Source organism: Microsporum canis, genomic scaffold, assembly GCF_000151145.1.
Source record: "Microsporum canis CBS 113480 supercont1.5 genomic scaffold, whole genome shotgun sequence".
In the NCBI taxonomy this organism is placed as follows: domain Eukaryota; kingdom Fungi; phylum Ascomycota; class Eurotiomycetes; order Onygenales; family Arthrodermataceae; genus Microsporum; species Microsporum canis.
The window spans coordinates 31,755-47,919 of record NW_003299165.1 but is presented as its reverse complement, the minus strand read 5'-3'; the positions used below and the strand labels follow the sequence as shown (position 1 = coordinate 47,919).

The following is a 16,165-nucleotide window of genomic DNA, read 5'->3' as shown; positions in this document are numbered from 1 at the left end:
GAATAAGACGAAACCAGGTAGCAACAACCCGAGACTCAAGGGCGCGCTCGCAGTGTGCCAGCCATCTCGCCTTTTAAATCTTTCCTTGAGAGCGAAATCAACGATATTTCCGCCCTTCCAGAGTCTGACATTTTTGACTCCGCATCACTTGTCGATCCGCAGCTGATGAACTTATGGTCGAAAGACACCACTAACCCCTCTCCTCGGGGAAATGATAGTATGGAAGGCCTTGACCCAGCCGTCTTTTCCGCGATGATGCAAGAGATCCGGAATACAACTAGAGGCCCATAAATGGCTACCTAACTGAAGTTTATACATAATACTTCCCGATCACAACTCCATTGTTGCGTCTTGTTTTTTCTTCGTTCTACATTAAAGGATAACATCAATAGCCCGGTCACATTTGGATGGCACCGTTCCAGTCGGGCCCCTTTTTGTTTTGAAAGGTCGATCTGCTTGGATTTTATCCTTCCAGGTTCCCTGCTTTGCTCAGCCCCTCTTATGTTTATGATGATACCTTGTAGTTTACTAATGACTCATGTTACTAGCGATGCATATCTTGAGAAGTGAGTTGTGTGGCAACTGTATTTGCAATCAGTGAGGCGCATTATGTGCTCCATAGCATAATTTAGCTGCCAATCGATAAATATCAATTTACCAAAAGTCAATCTTTTTCTTCAGATATATTACTGTAAAGTAAATTAAATGAAAGGTAATATACCCTCAGGTCTCTTTATGAATTAGCGCGGGGGTGCGATATTTACGTTTATTTTTGATTCATAAATTAATATCAGGAAATTTACTTTCCAGGTGAACTGAACTCTTGTATGATTGATTGGGTTGGACTTGTATTTCATCCCCTGTCACAGAGTCTACACACTTAGATTCATACGTCTATCTCCTATAAAGTAAGAAAAATGTACACCTAGTGATCTCACCCGGAATCATAAAAAATAGTTTTGAATCTATGGGTGCTATCCACAAGTTGCTCATAAATTTTGTAGTCTATCGTATTGAAATTCTTTATCAGCATTGCTTCCTGGGAATGAGGAAGACAAGATAAAACTAACCAACTTCATGCGGGCTGCCACAATCAGTGGCTCCAAACACTCTGATCCCGAGATTCTACACGCCATAACCGTAATGTCAATATCTAAATAACTCGCAGACGTACTCCGGAAACACTTACCCCTTCGACTTCCACAACCTTTCCAACCACGTCCACCATTCTATCCATCTGTAAGTGTGAATCTCTGTTCAACAGCAGTGTGATATCTCCATGATCACCGCAAGTAATAGTCGCGTACTCTCCACGTAGCGAAGATACTCTTCCAAGAATCCGGACCGCACTCGGCATTCGACCACTTGTTGGCCCTGAGGAATAAAATTGTTGAAGATATTCAGGTAGGATGCGGGGCGTGACGAGAGACATTGTGCTGTTATGAATAGGCAATTTATCCAGTCCTGTGCAAACCGGCTGATCTAGAGGGGCTTTTTGATCTGTATCTCTCGACAAGGTATTATTATCCCAGTATTAGTTCTGCCGTAGTTTACGGACGTGGTTTGATATCCCATCAAAGAAAAACTCCCCAAAAAGCTCATTTACCAGGAAAACGCGTGACGCGTTGATGACTAAGCTTAGGCGTTGCGGGGCTGGATCATCTTTACGCCGGGCCCGGATGAGGCTGAAACGTTGCCAGAAAGGGAACATCAGCCAGAAAGTATCTCGACACAGAGCCAGTTGAAACTCTTTGAAATGGTATTAAAGAATTTATTTGCTATACACAGGCCCCCCCATTATGCAAGCATCTTGCTTTCATAACTCTACTCAGAAAAGAAGTAATAAAATAACATATTCACCTTACGACGCCAAAGGAACGGGGCATGGAACAATAACTCGATCGGGGGGCTCTCTGCAAAAACAGGATCAAGGAATATATGAGAAAAAACAGGCGCAATACTAGTGAAAGGCGAGCCATGGCATGTCAAGAGTGGAATGTCCACACAAACGGCACGAAGACCGTGTAGGTCAATGACAGTTAAGAGCATTGGGCCAGCCAAAAGAACATGGGATCGAGAGTGCCAACGAGAGCTGGCGACGAGAAGAGAGGGACATGGTTTATCAACTACCGACTGGCTTATACTTATGGCTCCACTGAGTCCTCATGGCCATGACGTTGTTCTGATCCTCAATGAATTTGCTGTTTTCCATGGAGAACTCGCGTCGTCCAGCTCGGCGTTGCTTGACACAGCAGAATGCTATAATTCCCATACCCAGAATGACAGCTCCGCCAATGGAGGCAAATATAGCGATCTTAGCCCCAGATGATAGTTCTCGCCATCTTTGTGCAAGAGACTTTGGTGGGGGCTTGTTGATCTCGTTTGTGATATCAGAAACACCCCTGTAGGGAGCCGTTAGTTTTGATCATACACACTCATCGATGGGTAAACGGAAGACACCGGCAACTTACTCTATTACTTTGATGCTTTGCCAGTCACCAGACTTGTCGGAATATTGATATTCTTTCCCACTATGAGCATCAACAACCTTCAACTGTTTAACACTCATGGTATACGGGGTATTATCATAGTCGATTTCACCGCCAGCCCATTCAATAACACCTTTCTGGTTGTGCGGGTCTCCACCCGGCCAGATACCCAGGCGAACGGTTGACGGAGTTTGGGGAAAGTTCTTTCCACCAAGGGCTTCTTCGTACAGTAGAGTTCGGACAAGTACGGTATCGATATACCATTCGATTTTTTCTGGCGTCCAGTTGACAGTATAGTTATGGAATGTATCCATAGGTCCATCAACGTCGAAATTCTTACCGCGGTCATAGGAGGTGGTGTTTCCCTTGCCGAAATAGTTGGTTTGAACTCGGGTTGTCTCTGAGCCAACCCACTCCCAATCAATTTCATCCAATGCTTCTGATTGGATGACTACACTGCTAACCACACCTTTTCCAGTCGCAGCCTTCAGATGGACTTCGACGGTGCCGAAGAAGATATAGAAGAACGTTTGAAGGGTTGGCGAGTCGAGTTCTCTCCTGATTGTAAAATTGGCGCCAGTGCGAGTGATATCAACAACTCCATTGGTAGCATTCCAGATTTTGGTGTTCAGTGGATCGGTGAAATTAGTGGTGAAGTTCTGTCCCAAAGCCGGGGCATTAGGGCAGCCGTCAACCAGCAACGGGTTGCAGAACGAGAACGTCTGGGCGACAACCGGCGATAGAAGGCAGGACAGATACCCTAGCGATGAAAGGAGGGAAATACGTTGAGGAGCCATCGTTGTGGGACGTAATGCGACGTTATAATGGCAGAAACGTGCTCAAAGAATGAAAAAAAAACGGTCTGTAAATTCGCTGTGGATGTCTCCTTTTTTTTTTTTAAAGAGAGGAAGCTATCATAAGTCAGTGCGACCAAATGAATGTGAATGAGAGACAATAGGCCACACCCCTCAGAGGGGGGAGACTGATAACAGTTGGCGGTGGTGATGATGAGTGAGAGAAGAAATTCGTCGAACGATTGAATTTCGATTGCACCCCCTTCCCGTCATTATTATATGACGGGGGCTTTCGGACCATGAAACAGTACTCTACTGGGCGATGCTGGTTGGTCTCTGAAGGTTCCACTTCGCAGTAGTCTGCAACTGGGACCTGACCACTAAGCCTTCTGCAGCTTAGCTCACCCCCATGAATGGTTGATATTCCAGGAACAAAAGAGGAACTATTATTGGAGACAAAAAAAGGGGACAGGCCCTATTTTCTGCGGAGGCCCCTGAGATCGACTGCATGACTGATGCTTGGGAATGGAGCAATCGAGCTGAGGACTCTCTGAAGAATGCAGAAGTTGTCCACCTCATCACAATTTTTTATATAACCTGAGACCCACCTGCATAGATCATCCTGAATGCCTGGCTCGCCTTCCCGGTCCTCCATCTCCCCCTTGCCGGCTGCCTCATCAAACAGGCGAAGGACTGGCAAATCTCGGTTGAAGCCAATTGCCTCAGGCTGCCAAAGGACGCCTCGGGCAACTTGTAGCGTAAGCTCCACTTGGCGCCCCCGTCGGGTGGCCAAAGAAGAAAAGAGGCTTTCTACCACCCGTATAAACACTCAATCACACTTTTATCGCATGCAAATCAAAAGGAGATCCAGAACTTAAAATATATATATATCACGTGTATAAACATCATGACTAAGCCGGTTACGTATCATAGATATTCCGTTTTCAGTATGACTAATCATGTTGATTATCGATAGGAGGTCCAAGCTTCAACATTTATCAACGGAGAAAAAAAGGCACAAGAGAGAAAGATATTTCAGAGCTCGAGAAGCTACTTTCCCTTGCCCGCTACCATGTTTACTGCTATATAACTAACATATGCATCCGTAGACAAGCATGGCTCCCCCATCATTCCCAAGTTTCGGTCGTGGCACAGCCGCGAAGCGCATACAACCAGCGAAACGATATCGACCAGGCAAGCCAATTGCAGATGAAGTCGAATCATCCGAAGAGGAAGAGGACGACGAGCAGGATACTGGTCAGGCGCATCAAACACAACATCCTCCAAGTCCCAAGCATATAACTTCTAGAGTTCGTCAGGTTAAATTGGAGGAGGAGACGGAAGACGAAGAAGGGTTTGTAACAGAAGAAGAGGACGCTGAAGAGATCCCTTCCAAACGTACTACGCAAACTTCTCCCGATAAGCTGCGCACCAATGCAGGGGCAATAAAAAAGGAGGAATCAGAGAAGTCTAAAGAAGAAGAAGAGGAGTCGGAGGAAGGGTCAGGGTCAGAAGAGGAGTCGGAGGAAGAAGAATCTAGCTCAGAGGATGAGGGTCCAAAGAGACTGCTACTTCGCCCAACATTTATAAAGAAAGGCGAGCGTAAAGGCACAGCAGCTTCAAGCACCAGTGGCCATATTGCGACAGCTTCATCTGCCCTTGACCCCGAAGCAGAGGCTGAAGCCCTTAAACGGCGAAAGGATAAAGCGGACTTACTAATTCGAGATCAACTAGAGAAGGACGCAGCCGCTCGGATCGCTGGTAGAAAGACGTGGGACGATGATGTTGACGATACAGGAGCAGGAGTTGATGAAAATCATATCGACGATACAGACGGCGTCGACCCGGCTGCTGAACTAGCTGCATGGAAACTCCGTGAGCTCAGACGAGTTAAACGCGAACGCGAAGCCATCGAGGCTGCAGAAAAGGAACGAGAGGAGATTGAGCGCCGACGTAACCTGACTGCTGAGGAACGCGAGCGCGAGGATCGCGAATTCCTTGACAAGCAAAAGGAGGAGCGAGAATCTGGCAAGGGAAAGGCTGGATTTATGCAAAGATACTTTCACAAAGGTGCCTTCTTCCAGCCTGACTCGGAGAAGCATGGTCTTACTGGAAGAGATCTTATGGGTAGCCATTACGTGGACGAGGTTAAGAACCGTGAAGCTTTGCCCGAATACCTGCAAGTCAGGGATGCAACCAAGATTGGACGCAAAGGCCGGACAAAGTATCGTGACTTAAAGTCCGAGGATACAGGTAAATGGGGGGTGGAAAGCTATTATCGATCAAACGCGCCGGCAAGCAGTGCCGCTCGATTCGGTATCAAGGACGAAAGATTCCTGCCTGATAGTCATGAGAGAGATTCTCGGAGGTCATCGGGGCCATCGGGGGCAAATGCAAGTGCAGTGAGGGAACGCCGCCATCCTCACCCTCGTTCTCGTTCCCCGCGCCGTAGACGAGACTATTCGAGGTCACGGTCAAGGTCTCCTCCACGAAGACACCGGTATCGTGATGATGACGATGATAGAAGTCGAAGGAAGCGAAGCCCTTCGCCTTATCACGATCGAGATAAGAGGCGTAAGGTAGACACAGTGTCATAATCTACATCTTATTTACTCAGTTCTTGTATAGCGATGATATAATCCTTGCATTTTCCGGGGGCTTGGGTGTATATATTGGGGTTTAAATGTACTTTTAGCATGTCTTCATGGAACGCCTCAAAATGGGCAATCATTTGGCATTGACATCCGGTATCAACCGCTTCCTTTCTCAACTTCAGGCAAATATTCGACATTGTCCATCATTAAGCTGATATCCCGACATATAAGCCGATATATTTGGAGTATATTGAAATATGAACTCTCCCCGTATATTTGAATAGCTCCGCCCCCTGGTTGATTATTGCCCTTCTAAAGGTGAACTCCCTAGCCGTAAACGCCGCGCTTCTCAAACACAATGCACACGTAAAAATGTCCCAAAAATGCATGTACGGAAAGAGACCCCGTTTCAATAAAGTGGCTGATATGGAATCCCTTTGGATCAGCAGTTGGGTGGATTCATTTAATTCCGGCTCGCTCCAAAGTCTTTTCTCTTTCCATAACGGAGTCTCCAAATTTCACCAAAAAGACTGTCCGGCTCGGCCACATATCATTTCCTTGGTTGTGAGCGGTCACAGAGGCTTCAAAGCCGCACCCATCACATACACCCTCAATAATACCGGCTACAAAAGCCGCACAGTTCAACATGTTCATTTCCTTCGGGACGGATATATAAGTGTTTGTGAGCGGGTCGTTGTCAGTAATCATGTATTCATTAGGCGTAGCTGGAGAAACAGAATGCTCAAGAGCATCTGCTGGTCGTGAGAATAAGAGCTTCCATAGGGGCCCATGAATCAACTGGAGGAGTGGGAGGATACGGAGAGGTCTAACAGGTTGGTTGCTTGAGGAGGACTGAGAGGTAAGGGTGCTCGTTGTCGATGAACCAGTTAAGGATCGGTAAAGGAGAAGGTCTAGCAGACGCAGTCCAAGGGGGTAACCTTGTTCATTTAACCTGGCGGTCTATTGTCAGGAAAGGGATACTACTTTCATCACATGAGATTGTCTGCTGGGCAGTAAATTTACCGTCTCTCGAGATCTTGAATTCCAGTAACTCGTCTCTGGGCATATATCACCATTTCAGAAAAGAGATAACCGAAGCTCGCCTTGCTAAGCTCTGCATTTCGCGTACGATTCAAATTTCGGTCATATATGGTCTTACGATTGGAGGGGACTCGTAGTCCGGTTGATGGCTGGCTCTGTGACGGTTGCGGCGAACGTGGAGTTGCCGGCTGGCCTCCTTGTCCGCTCAGGCTGACATTAGCAATCGCACTCGCTGAAGAAGCGTGCGCATGAACCTTAGGAGGCGCGCTCATCGTAGCTGATTCGGTGATGGAGTTGTGTATGATGATGGGGATGGCCGGCTCCCACTATATGCGCAGGTAGCTTAGGGTGATTAATTAGTCGTGCTATAGGTGTCATATATCTCGGAAGCTGGGGTGTTGGAGGAGGGGCAGATGGTGGTTATGAGTCGGGATATATTATTTCGTCAATTGGCTGTTATTGCTAGAGGATTTGGTTGTGGACAAAGTTGCGCTGCGGCTCCAACGTCGCCAAGATCTCTAAGCATCAGATGTTTGACCACATTTATTTCTTATTTACGACTATTATAGAGATAGTAACATCCAGCCTTCTTAAACGATTATTCATAGAAACTGGACAGTCCAATAAAAGCCTCTCAAAGACTTATTTATGGCTACTATTTACATCAAATTATCAAGTCTCCTATAACCAGAGGGAAATATTGGTAAAATAATACTTTGGTGCAACTGGGTTATAATATCCCGGGGCCATTTAGAACCAGGCCTTAACCAATGCTAAGGAGCGTGAACCTGGTCAAGGTACTTACTTTCGTACGGCTTCTGTTGCCTATACCTGCTATTCCAGTTCAACGTGCGAGAAATGTTTTGTATCCATTCATAGCTGCGATGGCCAGAGGGTATCACATTGGCAAATGGGAACCTGGATGCAGATATTGTAACATAATCTCCGGGATGTAGCTCAATTCTACGGAACCAGAAGTCAGAATAGGCACAGATGGGGGTTTTAGGTAAAATAGAGGAAGCAAGAATATACCTTTCACGGCCATCAAAACTCGCCCATGAACTCGTCCGGGCGCCATATGGAACCCCTATACGGAGTACTATAGTATCTGGAAGTATAATTGGGCGGAAATTGAGAGTATGAGCACAAATTGCTGTAAGAAGAATAACGGGATTTTCGGGATGAGATAAAGAGCCGCCAGCGGCAAGGTTATATGCTGTAGAGCCCGTGGGAGTAGCAACGCAGATTCCATCGGCCTGAACGGATGTAAAGTGTTCATCGTCTCCGAATATCTCAAGGGACGACATTGCTAGAAACCAATACCCATTAGCCTATATATCAAACCAGATGAAAAATAAAAGTTACATACTTGGATTCGGTCCACGGTCAACAACAATCTCATTCAGAATTTGAAACATCTTATCCGGAGAATGGGTAACATTATCATCTGACTCTTCACCGATCAGCTCTTCAGCCAGATCCCTTTCTATCTGAGGTTGGCCGGATGATCTCTGCCTGCTCCGCATTACAGTACATTCAAACCGTAGCCGTAAGCTGACAGTGACTCCTTCAGTAAAGGCCCGTTGCAGGGTTTCCTTGTAGTCATCAAAATCGAATTTCGTCAAAAAGCCTAGGGATCCCAGAGAGAAGGATAGGACTGGCGGCACTACACGTTGGAAGAGCCAGCTCGCGTACAAGACGGTCCCATCGCCACCAAGTGTGATAACGAAATCGACAAGATGGTGATGATCCTCGATGAGACAGTTATCCCAATACTTCAGTCTCTGCTTCGCGGACGGCTCCTGAGTGTATATGCTTTGTGCGTCAAATTGCTTATCATTCTCCAGCCTCTTCTCCACGTAGACTGTAAATGGTATTCTCTGGTCAGGCCCGAGGAGCCAGCCCGTAACCTCCTTCGTCAATCGAGCCAAACTCTGGTCCTGCGGCTTCGTCAAGATGAATATGCTATGGACGTTGAGTTTCAGCTTCAAACTGCCCAGTTTCTTTGACAACGCACGCACGTTCCACGCCATATCAGAGAGCTCTCTCTTTGTCAGAAGCCGTGACGGTCCAGAAGGGCTTTTGCCACCGTCTCCGGGCTGTTGGCCAACAGGCGGAGTGACAGCCTTGCCATGCTCATCGATATGGTCTAGCTGTACCCCTCGAGGCTGTCCCAGCAGAGAATGCACGAAACAAGCCGCTTGGTCTGATGTCTGTGTCTCATGTCGACGAGCAAGGCGCGGGGTATCAGGAGAGACAAACGAGGATTTTCGACGATGGCCACTGTCGGCCTCGAATACTACCTGTGAGGAGATTCCTCAGCTGTTAGCATCGTATGAAAAAGGTTGTGTCCAACAGGATAGGTCAAGTTCTGTAGAGCAGCAGGCAAGAAGCCGATGAGCAGATGCAGCTCCTTTTTTTAGTGGCCTCTAGGTCTCTGCATAGAAGGTAGTACGTACCTCCAGGTGATGTCGAATCTCGGCATGATCCTCCATGAGATTCCGCGGCGTTCGTAAGACTATCTAAAGCAGGGCGATTGTACTGCTTGCATCTTGAGCTCTTGGAGGGAACTAGTTTATTTTTCGAGCTTGCTCTTGCTATGACAGCATAAAACACTTCGAAGATGTTCAAAGAAGGTTTTTAGCCTCGGCTTTATTTTCATGACATACAAAAAACATCAATTTGAATCTATGTAAAACAAGCAACTCGGTTATATTCGATAACACTGCAAATTCTCCAAGGATTTACCGGTATCAACTCCAATGGAATACTAAAGAAAACCCCTGATCGAGAGAAAAGAAACAGAAATGTCCGCCAAAACCTGTGAGTCTATATGCTCAACATAGGCCAGCTTCACGTTCATCTTCACAAGCAGCAACACGTAAAAGGCGATATTCATGATGGAGTTTATGATAGATAATATACCCGCTGAAAGAGCAGGGTAGCCCTGTGCCACTCCGGGCCTTGTCGGCCTGCTGTGGAATCTACGACGTTTGCAGGTGTTGGACAAAAACCACAGCACAGCCTCATCTATCGAAAAAAGCCCTGTCCAGCGTTGCAGCAGTTGTCTAGTTCAGTTGCTTAGACACAGCTGAATTCTGCGAATATGCATCATCCGAATATGCATAATCCTTCCATGGATATCATGACACGAGATAAAATTCAAGAGCAAAAAGACGCAAAAAAAAAAAAAAGGCAGGACAGATAGATAGCTAGTCTGTTGCTCCGGTTTCCATCCGAGATCTTCAATCCTCGTCAGCACGACAAGACTACGCGATACCGGATGCAACCCCAGATTCAAAACGAGTACCCGTGTCTGGTCAACCCTTAGTCTCTTATGCCTGTTTGTCCATCCATCCTATCTGGGCAGAATAGATCAGCCAGACATGTGCCTCCTCCAAGCGAGATGTTGAACTGAATAGTTTCCCCGTGGCAGCATGAAATTATATTAAACTGGGCTGCCAGACTCGATGTCAAATATACTCCGTACGTGGTATCAATATCATCTCCGTCACATATACGCGGCCTCAGAAGCGTCATGCTCCATCAAGGCATCCACATAGGTGCAACGGTTTCGATGGGAAGAAAGCAAGCATTATGACGAATAAATATTGCAGACTGGCGGGCCCGTGTTTATTTTATTTTTCCTTCTCGATTTCTTTTGGCCTAGGAAAAAGAAAAAGTAAAGAGCACAAAAGAAAGAAGGAAAGCGGGAGAAATAGGACGATCCGACCAGAATACTTGCCCGCACAAGCATGTCGAGTAACATTGGGTCCAAAGTCCCTTACTCAATGTACATGGTGACTGCATCGAAGTTTAATGTGATAATTGAACCTCTGCCTTCTCCGAGAGGACATATTATATTAAAATGATGTTTTTGTTTTTGTTTTTCTTGAAGAGATCCATCAGCTAGGTCGGGTTGCACATGATGCTTTTCCCCTTGGGCCCTGGTTGTGGATTATGAATTAATCTGGTATCGCCCTTCTCCAGCTAGCCCGCTGCCATCAACATCCAAAAACCTCCCGGGCCAGACGACTCTGATCGACGAGGATTCACACAAGGACACGACGTTACTTTATGTATTTTATATGTGTATGTATATACTTACATGCATCGAAAACCGAAAAAAAAAGCCCAGTCAAACCCAGCTGAGCTGGGCGGCTAGCGGGGTTGGTGTGTCAACAGCGTTCAAGCCGTGAAATGACTGTGGAGACCCCGTGGGAAATATGTATACTATGTAGGTTTCATCGCAAAAAATTAACTGGTGAGAGCGAGCAGGGATCGAGGGGGGAAACAGAGCATTGCCAGATGATTTCCAAGGTGCCCAACGTGTTGGAGAAGTTACACTGGTAACAGAGAGGCGAAGAAGACTAACACCGATCGAAGCGAGAGTCAGAAAAGGAAAAAGGAAAGAAGGGGAAAGGAAAGATAGTCAGCTGTGAAGTGGCCGTTGGTTTCTGATCCGCCTTCAATAGACGAAGTTCAAAGGGGAACAAGGGAGGGAAAAAAATGCGGTGAATAAAAAAGCGAAAAAAAGACAAAGCTACAACTTAAGATCTCACGGTCCGTGGGGTTTTAAACTTTCGAGTATCAGATGTGGCCTTGTGTGGCATCAGTGTGCTCCAAGCTGTTTGTCACGGAAATCCTGGTGTGCGTGTTAAAGGGTGCAGTTGGTGTTGGGTGCAAGCAATGGTGCTGGATGTGTCCGGGGTTATCTCCGCCGTGAGGAAAGGGACAGGGCTCATCCTGAAAGGATATGGGATATTAGAGCAGAATGAGAGTCTCTGGTGATGAAACGACCGCGGGACCTGGGCAAAAGCGGGCATAACACTCGACTAAGATGGGCGAAGGAGTGAGATCTTCGGTGTGAACCTGAGAGTTCCTCTCAGGACAAGCAATAACAGGTATATATAAAGTCACCAGCAGCCCCATCGAAACCAATCAAAAGGCTTTGTTAACTCCTCTGCACAAAAGTTCGATTTCACCTACCAGGGTAGCCGTCCTATCCATGTCCTGGATTGGGAGGGAAACAAGGGGTATGGCCTTTTCCCGTTGAACGTGTCGAGCCCAAAAGTCGGGAGGTTCTCGGATGGAAACGCCAGAACGGGGCTAAAAGGTGAAGAGCTAACGTATTCACATAATTAATGGATTATACACTCTTGGTTGGGATGACAAGCATATGATTGGTGTCTTCAACTCTCTTTCTTCCACGGAGCTAGTTTCGCCACCCCAGAAGCAAGATTGAATGGCAAGGGGGATAATTATCATCTGATTGCATTACAGACACACCATGCACGGGTTATACAGAACACTATACGGAGCATACGGCATATGTATAGTCATAAGAAAATAAGAAAACAAAAGAAAGCAAAGCAGCCTGCATGTTGCCCTTCCAGGCATATAGTTCCATCTGCAGCTGGAGGGGGAGAGGGAAGCCAGTGAGTCACAAATCCCTTATCGCAAAGTAGCCTGTGATATCACCCTCGCGATAGAAGTGTATATCAAAGGCTAAGTTGGGATTGAAATGTCGCTCGCTCGCTCACAAAGACCCCTAAACTCGCCTTTCTTCTCGCGAAAGGGCGCAGAAACAACAAAGCCCCTGCAGACTATCCAGACCCAGGCGGAACACACAAGGGAAGACATATATTATACACGAGGGGAGCGAAGGACTGTCCAACAAGAAACCAGAGTTGCCATGCTTCGGTAGGCAAGTTAAATTTAGATTGGCTAATGCCAGTCCAGGAATAAGAACCCCCTCGGATGGCAAGTTACATGTACATATATACATCTAGCATGCTTATACATATATGTACATGTACCATGTACGAAGGCTCAAATTCCCCGCCAAGTTACTAGGAAGAACCGAATTAATCCCAGGAAGCGGCTATGGGCATGGCAAATTGACGACTAAAATTAGCGTATATGCTTGAAGCATGAGAATGTACACATACTCAGGGTGGCTGGGCAGCCAGCTTTTGAGGATCCAAGTTGCAAAAAAGGGGAGGGAAAAAAAGCAAAACGTGCAGGCTCATGATATGATCCATGGAACGGAAAGGGGAGAAAAGCACAGGTGGATTCTATGCAGTGGGCCATAGGGATGACAAGCGAAACGTTTTTCGATTTACGTTTTACACTTCGATGTGGAGGTAAAGAGAGAAAACTGTACCGGCCGCGTGACGGAGATAGATAAAACGGAAATATGGGTAGACATGATGGGAATATCTATGTGATCTTCCCTGTAGTGCGCACGGTGTGAATTAGTAGTCACAGAATGGTGGAAGAGCAGAGTGAAAAAGAAAAGCGAGAAAAAGGAGACTCTGAAGGGAACAGGTGGTTTGCGTATCCCCAGGCCGCCGTTTTGGTTGAAACCGAGATTAGCGAGCCAGATTGGTATGTTTTGACGCTGGTGATGCCTTCAAGCATTACTGTATTTGGAAGTAGAAAGCGGCCGGCCATTTTCCAGGGGATGTGCACAAAGGAGACGGAATGCGTAAGCAGGGCAAGGAAGAAGAGCCCGCGATGGTATGTCAACAATCCGCTGGGCTCCGTAATCGACTAGGCTAGTCAGAGTGTAAGAATATAGTTGCATAACGTTGATGCAGCGCCGCCAGTGGTGGACAGAGGGAAAGATAACAAGCTATATCATAAGTAGGAGGAGAGTAAGAAAGGAAGAACAAAAAATAAAAGGCAAAAGCAAAGGATGGAGACCAGCCATGCGCGTGGAACCCTTCCCAAAAGGAACCTGCGGGCCTTTTTCAACTCTGTTTTTTCAGTCAAGCCCATGTTTCCAGTGCTTCTATTCGTAAAAAGCGATCATTGGCACTTGGGGGCGGCTCCTTTTGAGTCGGATGGAGGCACCCGAGCTTGCCACACAAGCGGTAACTTGTCCACATTTGTCAACCCAGCAACTCAGTTCAGGACACCCGTATTCCCATTCCATAAATTGGGTGAGCAGAAGGCGAGACTTAATTCCTCGATCTCCTCGGCAATTTTCTTCCTGTCCAGTGGCTAGTAAGGAAAGAGGACGCGCGGATGAAACGGTTCAAGATACGGAGTTACTTAGGTGTATCTGTATATACTCCAGCATATATATATACATATGAAGTAGATATATACGGCGTATATATATGAACCTGCTTGCTCCGGACATATTCTTATGTATATACCCCATGTTCATCCTAGTCGACGTCCCTGGCTAATCCTGGCTGCCTCGCCAGGGCTGAAGTATGGACATGGTATAACATCACCAGGCGGGGGGCCCTGGGTCGTATTCTTCTCCATCTGCTGTAGCTGGTTGCTTCTTGTTCATGCGTGCATGCGAGGGGGGGAAAAGAAAAAGGAAGAAGAACGGCCAGCATCGCCCAAAGCGGCAACCGGGGCAGCGTATCTTATGTCGTTAGTCATCCGTCTTGGTAATACCGTGTACTGAAACCCAACACGACAGCCAAGAGGGCAAAAATACCACGTATATATTACGTGCTTGTGACGAGTTTCGCCCCCTATATAGGACGATGTACATAGTACGTACTATATGTATATATATGCCTCCCCTTATCCCAGCACCTGATATTGGCGCCAGCAGATCGATGCCACCAGCTAGCAGAAAGTATCTTTTCATGTGGCCCCATACGGCGTACTTTTAGAATGCTCCGTATTCGACGCTATCTTCTCTTCTCAGCCCCATCCTCGCTGCTTCGAGAAGGACAGGCATCATCTTCTCTGGATACCAGGGTCTCGCGCGGGCACACCGTGTCCATGTATATATCATTTAAGGTAATAATATACAAAGAGGATGTAGGATATTAGCGGACGGCTCCATCGGGGTTTTCCAGTTCGAGAGTTGCTGCTACTGCCGCTGCTTGGATGCCCTGTGAGTGCCCGGCTTGCATATCACATTCATTCATTCCTTTGACCCGCTGGCCCGGCCCCATTCCTTCAACACAGACTCCAGTGCATGATGAGAGAAAAAAAAGAATGTCGTAGCCTGGGCGACCTGTCGATAACTCTTGATACTTTCTCTTCCGTGATGTAATCTGCATCTCTATTCTCCATGTGCGACGCAGTCGGTGCAACTATTAATAAGAGCCATCCGTATCTGGATTATGATTGCGACCCTTCGCTTCGGCGAGAGTCCCGCAGTGCTGGTGCGTGCCGCTGTGCATCAGTTCGACTTGGTATTATTTGAGATCTATCTCTCGGTACATACAGACGGAGTACCAATTCTTAAACACTTTTAAGGGGTGATCTGAGCGTGCTGGTGGGCGCTTAGGGTTTTTTTCCTTTTGCTTGGTTGATATTGTAATGATTCCTTGTCATCGTTGCCCCGTAGAAGACATAATTAGTATCCGAGATCGTTGTTCCACTTCTGTTCCGCCTCTGCCTTGTTGTTTCATGCTGCCTGCCTTCTCTTTGCCTTTCTCATGTGCGCACTACGGTATATACGGAGTATCGTAGCCTGTGGGTCGTGGCATGTTTCTCCGTTATATATGTATACTCCCGTATACACATCAGTAATATATACTATGTAGTGAGGATGTTGGAGTTGCTTCTCTTCCCTGCCGCATCTGACAGGACGAATAACTCCGCAACTCCATACGGAGTACCAAATGGCGATAAAATCGGCGCTCTAGTACGTAACACGAGAGGGAACGGCATGCAGCCAGGCCGCAAGGTTCGCTCTATTTACCCTCTTCATGAGGTAGCTTGACGAGCGTGGCGTAGGGGAAAGCCAATAGCCCAGCGATGAGCGATCCGACGCCTGTTGGCTGAACTGCTTGCAGGCTGTACTATGTAGACTAAACTTGCATGCATCGCAGTGCCCATGGAAAGGCAGAAAGAGGCAGAGAAGGCCAGCCAGGTACCCCATATTGCCTGATAGTGTGTAAGCCAACAGTTTGAATATATTTTTAAACGCTTTGGCATTCGATACGGACGTGCGATGTTTGTTCCCCATCGCCTGGGAACCGGGATGCACCTTGGTCCGTCCATTCACGCTCCATCCATCGCCCTTGGGAGAGACAAGCCAGTCAGCCCATTAAACCATCCGCCATGATTTGATCCCTGAAACAAGAGCCTGTCCATCGTCTTCGTTTCTGCTTCGGCCCAGCGCTCTTCATTCCTGTGTGATACCACTAATGTAAGACACTCTATGGCCCAAAGAGAAAAAAAAAAGTGTCAACAGGATGTGATGAGACCAAGGAGAGACGGCTTTCCAGCCATCGAATGTAATCCTATTATCTCCTTCTCC

The 16,165-nt window shown here is 47.0% G+C and overlaps 7 protein-coding genes across 7 annotated transcripts in view; 3 read left to right on the top strand and 4 right to left on the bottom strand.

Annotated features, from left to right (window-relative positions):
- Nucleotides 1-291, top strand: part of MCYG_05083 (conserved hypothetical protein) — a gene marked incomplete at both ends in the record, with an annotated part of 3,670 nt that extends 3,379 nt beyond the window's left edge. The window contains one exon of the mRNA XM_002845168.1: nt 41-291. Within this exon, the coding sequence (XP_002845214.1) occupies nt 41-291 (251 nt within the window). The remainder of the gene's footprint in view (nt 1-40) is intronic.
- A 698-nt stretch (nt 292-989) lies between these two features.
- Nucleotides 990-1,432, bottom strand: MCYG_05082 (conserved hypothetical protein; the record flags this gene model as incomplete). Its single annotated transcript, XM_002845167.1, has 3 exons — nt 990-1,039; nt 1,071-1,125; nt 1,190-1,432. The coding sequence occupies 3 exons, from the start codon at nt 1,430-1,432 to the stop codon at nt 990-992; spliced, it is 348 nt and encodes a 115-aa protein (XP_002845213.1).
- Nucleotides 1,433-2,110: 678 nt separating this feature from the next.
- On the bottom strand, nt 2,111-3,350 carry MCYG_05081 (extracellular cell wall glucanase Crf1/allergen Asp F9; the record flags this gene model as incomplete). The annotated part of the gene is made up of 2 exons (XM_002845166.1): nt 2,111-2,402; nt 2,472-3,350. The coding sequence occupies 2 exons, from the start codon at nt 3,284-3,286 to the stop codon at nt 2,123-2,125; spliced, it is 1,095 nt and encodes a 364-aa protein (XP_002845212.1).
- A 1,048-nt stretch (nt 3,351-4,398) lies between these two features.
- On the top strand, nt 4,399-5,880 carry MCYG_05080 (microfibril-associated protein; the record flags this gene model as incomplete). The annotated part of the gene is made up of 1 exon (XM_002845165.1): nt 4,399-5,880. The coding sequence occupies one exon, from the start codon at nt 4,399-4,401 to the stop codon at nt 5,878-5,880; it is 1,482 nt and encodes a 493-aa protein (XP_002845211.1).
- A 456-nt stretch (nt 5,881-6,336) lies between these two features.
- MCYG_05079 (transport protein particle subunit trs31) lies at nt 6,337-7,190 on the bottom strand (the record flags this gene model as incomplete). Its single annotated transcript, XM_002845164.1, has 2 exons — nt 6,337-6,829; nt 6,901-7,190. The coding sequence occupies 2 exons, from the start codon at nt 7,188-7,190 to the stop codon at nt 6,337-6,339; spliced, it is 783 nt and encodes a 260-aa protein (XP_002845210.1).
- A 501-nt stretch (nt 7,191-7,691) lies between these two features.
- Nucleotides 7,692-9,479, bottom strand: MCYG_05078 (NAD kinase/ATP NAD kinase; the record flags this gene model as incomplete). Its single annotated transcript, XM_002845163.1, has 4 exons — nt 7,692-7,881; nt 7,951-8,227; nt 8,288-9,221; nt 9,378-9,479. 4 exons carry the CDS (start codon nt 9,411-9,413, stop codon nt 7,692-7,694), a joined length of 1,437 nt encoding a protein of 478 aa, XP_002845209.1.
- Nucleotides 9,480-13,189: 3,710 nt separating this feature from the next.
- Nucleotides 13,190-13,724, top strand: MCYG_05077 (uncharacterized protein; the record flags this gene model as incomplete). The annotated part of the gene is made up of 2 exons (XM_002845162.1): nt 13,190-13,460; nt 13,495-13,724. The coding sequence occupies 2 exons, from the start codon at nt 13,190-13,192 to the stop codon at nt 13,722-13,724; spliced, it is 501 nt and encodes a 166-aa protein (XP_002845208.1).
- Between the last annotated feature and the right edge of the window lie 2,441 nt (nt 13,725-16,165).